This window comes from Corvus kubaryi, unplaced genomic scaffold (assembly GCF_017639235.1).
Source record: "Corvus kubaryi isolate FWS band 111438036 unplaced genomic scaffold, C.kubaryi_AGA036_p1.0 37394, whole genome shotgun sequence".
In the NCBI taxonomy this organism is placed as follows: Eukaryota; Metazoa; Chordata; class Aves; order Passeriformes; family Corvidae; genus Corvus; species Corvus kubaryi.
The window spans coordinates 2,788,088-2,798,020 of record NW_024581133.1 but is presented as its reverse complement, the minus strand read 5'-3'; the positions used below and the strand labels follow the sequence as shown (position 1 = coordinate 2,798,020).

General features: G+C 40.7%; 1 protein-coding gene across 1 annotated transcript; it reads right to left on the bottom strand.

Annotated features, from left to right (window-relative positions):
* Positions 1-343: 343 nt before the first annotated feature.
* Positions 344-7,495, bottom strand: SPATA5L1 (spermatogenesis associated 5 like 1). The gene is made up of 8 exons (XM_042039347.1): positions 6,352-7,495; positions 5,166-5,351; positions 4,445-4,609; positions 3,741-3,950; positions 3,136-3,363; positions 2,127-2,261; positions 1,349-1,474; positions 344-695 (listed from the first exon to the last, which is right to left on the bottom strand). Exons 1-8 carry the CDS (start codon positions 7,426-7,428, stop codon positions 543-545), a joined length of 2,280 nt encoding a protein of 759 aa, XP_041895281.1. The 5' UTR covers positions 7,429-7,495; the 3' UTR covers positions 344-542.
* Positions 7,496-9,933: the final 2,438 nt, after the last annotated feature.

Genomic DNA, 9,933 nt, shown 5'->3' with positions numbered 1-9,933 from the left:
TAATCTAAAATTACTCCCAAAAGCCCTGACTTCCAAACCTACACCAAGGAGTTAAGCTCTGACAACCTTTTCACTGCCACTGGAATCTTCCTGTAAGAAAGTAAGCCTGTAGTTAGGCACATAAAAAACACCTTACATTATATAGAATAGGGCTTACTTCCTCCTATTTAATCTCCTGAAAGCTTTTCTATTTCTTAAATACTTGCTGTCTTTTGGAGACTTCACAACACATTTTAAATTTTCTTAATATGCCATTTTTGTACTTAAAAGTAGGAAATCTACATTAACACTAAGCTGTTCCACAGTTTTATCTAAGTATCTCAATGACTTGTTTCATCAGATGTAAACCTACCCAAAGCAAACAAGATTTTCATTTATTATTCATTATTGAAATTGCAGAACTTTTCACAAGTGAAACTTTACTGTATTTCAAACACTCTGAAAACTATGGTAAGTACAATATTAAAAAAGCAGGAAAGATGCAAACCTTTTCAAAATCTTTGTAATATATTTAAAAATACTTATGCCACTCCTTTTTAGATTCAAGAGACTAATTCTTGATTAGAGAATTTTTCATAAAATTCCAAGTCTTTTACGTTTAAAGATGGTTTTACAGTCTTCAACGATTTCACAAAATGTTCCTGTTTGACAGCAGTTGCTTCAAGTCCATTCTCTTGCAATGCCAACAAAGCAGCCTTTAAAAGAAAAAAAAAAACAACTTAAAGTCCCTATCATGTTTTGAATTGCAAAGAACACTTAAGTGTTCTAAAATATTTTACAAGGAAAAAAGTATTAAAGCATCTGAAAACAGCACTGTGTAACTTAACAGGTATTAAACAACAGATAAAGATCCAAGTAAGGTTACCATAACTTTTTAATTCTCTTTTTCCGTCTGGATTAAACAATACATCCTTTATCACTTATATATTTGGATTTTCTTACTAGTCTTCTGTCTTTTATACAACTCAACGCAAATTCTGGATTTTTCTTCTCATTTTTTTCCTCTCTAGCCTTGACAGTATCTGCTAATTTCAGCTTGCAGGAGAAAGAATACAATTCAACTAGATCTGAGTATGGATTAGAGAGGGCCACATGAAATAAAGGGTAGTACAGTTCCTTAACTTCTAGTAAATTATCACAGACAGACTTTATTCTTATTTGGCTTTTTTATTTAAAGAATGAACCCTTGTTCAGTTCTTCTGTTTCAAAGATTTTCTTTGTATTTTCAGTGCAAACTGTGAAAGAACCTGTACTACAGATGGCTTGGTAACATCTATGAGTTAGCTCTTTATTTTTCAAAGTTGTTATTAAGAGTCTATTTCACAGATGAACCAGGAATATGTCTTACCTCCTTGCACAGATTTTCAATATCAGCTCCAGAGAAGAGGTCTGTTAGGACTGCCACGTCTTGTAAGGACACATCAGTATCTAATGGAATTTTTTCAGTGCAGATTTTCAAAATGGAAAGTCTTCCCTGTAAATTGGTGCACATTGTATAAGAAAACAAAACCAAACAAACCAAAAATTAATCCTTCTCTAAAGCAGTACCAAATTTGAAATTAGAACCACGGAAAATCCAGGAGAGTACCAAAACTACCTGGTTTTAGTGGAAGAATAAAATGCTGTCAATGGAGATAATGCTCTTCTGGTTGTCTCATATACTTAAGGTCTGATATTCACAGTTACTCCTTATTACATGAAAACACAGCATTTTAGACAGAACAGGCCTGATTTGGCATGGTTTGGGTCAGCTCTTTCTGTGAAGCTCAGGACAAGTAGCTACACTACCCTTGGAAAAAGGGCACAAAAATTATTTGAAGCAAGGACAGACAACTTATTTTGGTATTTCCTGAATTGTAGTTTTATTTTGTAAATACATATTTTCTCTTTTCCATATGCAATACTATAACTACCTACACCAGTTAAAATGCTGTTAGTGCTTAAAATACAAATATCTTTATTCCTTTTTAAATTTCTTCATTGTACCTTGAATTTGGTGACTGATCTCTAGTGAAAAACCCATCAATTGTTAAATATGTTACAGGAATCTGCCCCCTTTGCTCTTGAAGTATGGTGGCAATGAACATCTTCCCCTTTTAAGCCACATCCATATGTATGTGTAATACCTTCAGATCTGGAGGTGGAATATAGATCATCTTGTCCAGCCTTCCAGGACGGAGTAAGGCATCATCCAACAGATCTGGTCTATTTGTTGCAGCAACTACCATGAAATCTTTGTTTAAAGCTTCCTGAAACTCCAGCTGAGTAAGAGATCAGATAAACAAATTAGTGCAACATGGTTGAGACAGGTAATATCTGAAGGTATCAGTTAACTACCAATGAGAACAGGGGAAGGGCAAAAAGGTCATGTAATTTTTCACGGAGTTCTTTTCCCTTCAATATTAGTATTTTATCTTTCCTGAGGTAAAAAAATGCCTTGGTCTAGGGCAGATGACATGACAAAGAAGAAATTACTATCTGCCCTGGCAATAAATGAAGATTTTTCTTTGACCAGATTGTAAGAAAGTACTTTTACATGCAAAAAATTCAGTATCCTACAATTCTGGAACTGTTTTCTTTCATTATTCTCCCAAAGAGTATCATAAGAAGAAGAAATTTATATCCAAAATAGCTAAATATTACATGTAGTGAACAATTCACTGACAAGTGAAGGTACAACTTTTTGTTTAAGTAAGTAACTGATCACAACTGTGCTGCTTTTGTATGCATTATGTGTGAGAAAGAACTGCAAATGAAGTAGGGGAAGTACTTATAAAAAGTAAGCTCAGGGAGGAACTTGTTTTAAGAGTAAAAATCGCACACTCAATCTAAAAAATTACGTTAGTGCCAAGAAAAGGATTTTGGTGACAGAAGATGAACCCCAACCAGTCATGCTCATTAGCCTGTGTGGGTATTTTGTCCAAACAAGGTCTCATTGAGGAACAGTGTATGTAAAAACAGTCAGCAGCCTAGATACAGTATTTTCTAAAATCTAGTAATTATGACAGAGTAAAAGAGCTTCTTGCATGTTTTTGAGGATTTTAAATTTAAAATGTGAATGCCAACAACTAAGATTTTTGAAACAACTGGACAGCATTTCTCATTCTTCCTGTACAGAAAAGGGAGCATAAATACCTTTCTTTCCTCGTCACTTTGCTCTTGGCACTGAGCCTCAAGCTGTAGCTTGCCTCCTCTTCTTTCTGTAACCTTCAGCCCAACCCCATCCAATTCATTGAGAAGAACAGAAAGAACCCGCTCTGAGACACCATGGCCAGCTCTGCCCTGTGCCCGAGATCCCAAGATAGAATCAATCTCATCTAGGAATATTATTGCTGGAGGATTTGCTCTTGCTTGGCGAAAAACCTTTGAACAAATGTTAATAAAGTAAAACATTAATGCCTGCATTCTATCAGGTAAGGTGAAAAAAAATCCCACTTACATATACGCTGTATTTTACCTAACTTTAAAGGTACATTTGTAATGATTCTTAAGAGCTGTTCTGGCTAACATTTACTATTGGCAAATTCTGCTTCGTATTTACATTCTTAAATGAACTGAAAACAAAAGGGCAGAAATACTTTCAAAGTTTAACATGGTATAATTTCAGGGATAAATTCTCACTTTTTATAATCAGATGAGAGCTCTATCATCTTTTCAACAACAAAATTTAGGTCTAACTAATACTTTACAAAAATCAAGCAAAAATAAACTACAGACCTTATACAAATAAAAAACTGTACCTGAGACAAAATCTTCTCTGAATCTCCAACGTAAGGTGAGAACAGGTCAGCACCACTTACAGAGAGAAAGGAACAGTGACAACTCGTGGCCACAGCCTTCGCCAGCGTGGTTTTGGCACACCCAGATGGCCCATAGAGAAGAATACCCTTGGGATGAGACAGGCCCATCCTGGCAAAGGCCTCAGGAAATTTCATGGGCCACTCAATACTCTGTTGATACATAAAAAAGGCATAAAATTCTCAGTAACAAGTGATCAATAAAACTGCCAAGTCCATAATTTCCTCTCCTTGATACAAACATTAATTGGAAATCAGAGAATACTGATTTAGTCTTTCTTCATATAATGCTCCCTGCTTAAAGTTTCCATTTGAAACAGAACTAAAAGCAATCCTGAAGAGATAATACCCAAGTGCCATCCCTGGATAGATATTCAGGAACGGACAAATTATCTGGCTGCAAGTTAGGTCTTTTCCAGCTACTAAAAACATGCATATTTTCCCATGATATTACTATGCTTGGTGGTGGTATCTTGTGACTGCAAGATTTCTAACTCAAACATTGCAATAACTTCATGTAATGTTTAAAATACACTGCTAATTAGGTAAGGCAAGAGAATTAATTTTCATAATGCAGCATGCAGAATACCGTGAAGCACACATTTATTAGAAATTAGCTGTTTTCCTAAATTCATTTAATACATTACCTGTTTTAACTTTAATTTCACATCTTCAAGACCACCAATTTGCTCCCAAGTCACAGGATTACACTCTGTTAGTCCAACTGCACTTCGAAAAGAGGATGGTTGAATTTTTTTAAAAGCTTCTTGGAAATCTCCCATGTTAATCACGGTTTCAGTTTCAGCTGAATCCTGAAAAAAGCCCAGATAGAGCATATTAACAATATTTTAATGCCATTCTTAAATGCTGCATTAATATGCAAACATTTCACGTAAGGCTAAATACAACTAAGAAGGAAGCCAATTCCTGATCTAATGAGCTTAGACACTGCAGGCACAAAAATGCAGAACAGAAATTAATGTTTCAGAGAAAACTACTACTCCCTAAATTATAGCTGCATCAGACAGTGATCTGCTAAATCAAATAGCTGCTTCTGGGGTTAACACACATCAAATCCTACAATCTTCTGAATAAAAATTCAAAAATTGCCAAATTCATTTTCACCACACACTGAAGAATGTAACACATTTTATCTCAAACAGGCCAGTAAATGCTACTATTAAACCACAGATGCATTAACAGAACTAAGGTGAGAACTGAAAGGACTAGCAAACGTAACATTTATATTTAGAATATGCTTGGTGTGAGCCTTCAACTTGTTGAGCTTTTCAAGTAAAGCTGAGTATAAACGAGGAAAGGGTAGTACGAGTATTACTGACATTGTTCTCGACTGATTTGCAACCATACCAAAGAGCTGTGGGACACAGCCTGCATAGCAGCTTCTCTGCAGAGTGCTGTAAGGTCAGCTCCCACATACCCAGTTGTCATTTCTGCCAGCTTAGCCAAATCAACCTCTGCAGAAATGGGCATATCAGATGTAAGCAACTGCAGGATGGATCTTCTCTGTGTAACTGTTGGGGTCCCAATAATAACCTACACCAAACAGAAGAAACAAAAGTTTTAAACAGATAATTTGCTATATTCATTTATTTTATAGACCTAGGCAAGCAATTTTGTCTCTGCTTTATATTGCCTACTGAAAATTTCTATATACTTATATCCCAACCGAAGAGTTTTACAGGAAACCTATTTCCAGCACTATACAAAGGACAAGTATTTAAAATACCATTTACTTTTCAAGTGAACAGTGTTTGCATAAACAGTTGTTCATAAGACACTGTCAGACAGTGTTTATCAAGTCCCATAACACTGAAATAATAATTCCCTTACATCACAAGCACTAAATTAGATTAATATGATAGGGAAAAATAAAACAGATAAACATTCATACATGATTGCAAACCTGGTAAAGCATCATTATAAAAATATATCTCAACAATCTATAAATCCTGGAAAATAACAAAAATTATAATTATGAAAGCATTAAAGAACTTGATTAAGCTGGAGACCTAGGAGTGGGTTTAGACAGAAAAATAAACAATACAAGCACAAGCACTGTGTGCTGTATAACTGCATATGTTTCTCTTCTTTGGACTACCAGGCTAATGGCAGTTTTCCAGAGTAGACCCAACCTCTGTTACTGAAGCCTGAATAGAAGATTTGACACAAGAGGTTACTAGTTCCCTGTCACAATAAACCTTTAAGGAGAGATGTATAAATCTTCAATATAGGATTTAAATGGAAAAAATCCAATCCTGTAAAGCTAAGCATCTGTAAGCAAACAACCCCCCTCGAGATCAGGTCAATTCAATGTCTTTATGACAAACAAGCATAAAGACTCCCCCCGTCCATTTTCAAGTATATGGAGCTCTCAGTGTCCTGAGTAAAAAAAACCCAAACCAAACTTACCCAAGTTGCAGCAAAGTAAAGACAGAAACAAGACACCCATCTCAAACCTGTGGAATCCCACAATGAAACATGACTACAATAAGGAAAGAGAAATGTCAGTGTATGAGGAACAGGGTTTATTTACCTCTCGGTCAAATCTGCCAGGTCTTCTCAGTGCAGGCTCTAAGGCATCAGGCCTGTTTGTTGCTGCCACAATGACCATCTTACCCTCACTCCCTACACCATCCAGCAGTGTCAGCAACTGAGCAACAATACGATCTTCAGGAGCACTGTTGGAACTTCCTCGCTTTGGGCATAAAGAATCAATCTCATCAAAAAAGAGAATGGTTGGGCCCTCGTTTGACATCTCTCTGCCCTTTTCAAAGACTCTTCGCAGATTCTCTTCACCTTCTCCTGGTCTTGAACCATGGAGGGCTGGGCCACTGATGCCAATCAGATACGCACCCAGCTCTTTTGCTACTGCCTTTACCATAAGAGTTTTCCCTACACCTGGGGGACCAATTAATAGCACTCCATTAGGGACAGAAAGACCCAGCTTCTTCAAAGTTTTTGGAAAGCGGAAAGGCAGATCAATCATTTCTTTCAAAGACTTCCCCACATCATCTAGTCCTGCAATCGAAGTTTTTGCAGTGTCTTCTGACAGATGTCTGTACCATTCTAAAGTGATCAACTCCTTAATTTTTATGCTTGTTTGGGCAGTTATCAATCCAGCTTCCTCCTCCAAAAGGTCCGCAGACAGTATTTCAATATACGCCACGGGATTTTCGGGACTTGGGGCAACAGTAACAACACAATGCAGCGAAACATACACGTTTCTTAGCAGCTCTCTGATCGTCTCCTGCAACACCGCTCTGGGAGTCGACTTTTTCACCGCGGCGCTCTTGAGGACCGCTCTCACAGTGGCTTTCCGCAGCTGTCGGTGCGGCAGCAGCTGCAGCCGGCCCACGCTCAGCGAGAGGCCGCGCAGGTCCCGCGCCGTCAGCCCCGCGCTGCTGCACGTCAGGTCGGCCTGCAGGTACCCGTCCGCCAGGTCGTGCCGGGGCCACGCCGTGCACACACAGCACCCGCCGGGCACGGAGATCCTCAGCGGGGCGCCGATCCTGGCTCCCAGGAAGGAGAGTGCGGCAGGTCCCAACCGGCACCGCTGGGTGCCCTCATCTCCCGGCTCCAGCGGGAGCAGCTTTAAGGCTGCCGCCTCCATCGCTGCTTCCACGAGAGAGGGCAGCAGCCCCCCCCCCCCCGCTCTGCGCGGGCCCGTCCGGCTCCTTACTCACCGCGCCTCGCCGTCCCGCAGAGCTGCCGCCCCGCCACCGCCCGGCGCACCGCGGCCGCCCGGCATTCCCGACCCGCGGCGGGCGGGACGCGACCCCCGGGCCGGGGCTGGACGGGCCGGGGCGGAGCCGCTCGCGCGCTGACGGGCGGCCCCGCGCATGCGCCACAGCGGAGCACGCGCGCTGGGCGCCGCCTCAGCTGCCGCGGAGTTCATTCGGTAGGAATGGAGCTCTGAGATCATCGGGTGCAGCCCGTGTCCCAGCGCCACCGTGTCAGCCTGACCGTGGCACTAAGGGTGACGTCCAGTCTGTCCGTAAGCACCGTCAGGAACGGTGACTCTTGGGCAGGTAATTCCAATGTCTAATCACCCTTCCTGTGAATAAATTTTTCCTAATGTTCAACCTAAGCCTCCCCTGGTGCAGCTTGAGGCTGTGTCCTCTCTTCCTGTCACTTGTTTGGGAGAAGAGGCCAAGCCCCACCTGGCTACAGCCGCCTTTCAGGGAGTTGTGGAGAATGATAAGGCCTGAGCCTCCTTTTCTCCAGGCTGAACACCCGCAGCTCCCTCAGCTGCTCCTCACAGGACTTGTGCTCCAGGCCCTTCACCATCTAAGCTGCCCTTCTCTGGACCTGCTCCAGTCTCCATGTCCTTCCTGAACTGAGGGGCCCAGAACTGCCCATAGTACTTGATGTCCGCCACCTCCCTCACACCCTGCCTCAGCCACCACCCTGCGCCTTCCCTTTTGAAGGGCTGTCAAAGCAATGCCTGTGAGGTGAATGCTGTGTACTGGAGATTTCTTCTATCCTCATCCCACAGACGAAATGCACGGAGTAAAAAACTTAATTGCCATCTGGCTTGTTCTCCACAGAGCTGGTCATGGCAGGGCTTGTTTGCCACCCTCATTTCTTTGTCCTCTTTTTGTCTCCTCAGTGCCACCTACTTGCTTGGTGCATCTTAAACATGTTCCCAAATGTTGGGCTTCCCCATTCCCATGTTCCTGTCTGTGCTTCCCTTGGCTCAGGGTAGTACCTCTGTCTCCAGTGGTCAGGATTGAGTCAGCTGTGGTTGCTGGTTAAAAAACCATGTGTGGAGCCCCACGACTAACTTGAGAAGCTGCTGGTACAAGTAATTAAGACACAGAATATTCGTTCGACAGTTGGTAAAACTGTTGTAGTATGTTGCTCTGACAAATGCTTAGTCAGCATTTAAGAAAAGTTTTGGTCCACCACCTTCTTCGATTGTGCTATGAATAAAAACCTTCCAGGATGTCTGCCAGCATTGTGGGCTACAAGATAAAATTTAGCGTGTGCATAGTTTTATTCTTGCAAGTAGCTTTGTTTTAAATAAAGTCACACATACTCTGAATACACACAGACTTTGAGGCCACAGACATACAAGAATTGGGATCTCAAATGCATGATGGCAGCCAGACACAGTTGTATTCACAGAAAACCCAGAGAAAGTGGTTTACAGCACAACTACAATCTGTCCTGCCTTGTATTCTGAAGGCCTCAGAAGCGGCAGTGTAAGAAAACCTTTTTGATGGTGTCCTGTTAATCACATTCCTTACTGAGCCAAGGCTGTACACAAAATATTTCAGTAAGCCATATGAATAAAAGCAGGCAGTGCTAAGAGAACCAGCTCCTAATAATTCTAAATGCTGAACAGGAACTCACAAGAATGTCGTAGGGCTGCACAGTGTGAAAACCAGCAAGCCTTCTCTTTAAGCCTAATTACGTGCAAAAGGGCCTGTAATACATTTCCTTTCAATTCATGACCAGATTTTCTCATTTCAGTGTTTATTTTCTATTCCTCTACTGAATCTTTCCTTTCACAGCACGGTTTTGTACTACACATGTATGCAAATGTTTCTGTGGAATATGCTTCTATGGAATATGCTTCTATGGAATATGTAGACTTACCAGGTATTTGGTGTAGGACATACTAATGTCTGTCCAGAGAATGTACAGACAAAAGATGAGAAGGAGCTTTCATTCCAAGCAGGAGAATGTATTTTCAAGCCAATGTCTTCTAAACACATTCTCTTGTTTTATTTCTTTCTGTCAAAGGCTCTCATAAACACGAGTGCCCTCAAGTGCGTACTCGATTCAACAAAAAACATCCTCTGCTTAAAATGGCAGATTTGTGTTTCAGAGTTTCAAACTGTAAGTGGTAGAGCCTCTGCTTGGTTTCAGAAAGCTGTGTTTAGGAAAGAAAACTATGGAAAATGGAATATTTGCAATGAGCTCTGTGGTTTATCTTCATATATATAGTGGGTCCTTCTAACAGGCTTATTGTATCATCTGGAAAATCTGATTTCTTATGAGAAGGAAAATACCTGCAAATCTAATCTTAAGTAATAAAGTAAAAAAAGTTGGTGTCCAACAGAAAAACTTTGCTATTGTTGCTTGATGAGCACATTTCAGTCAATTTTAA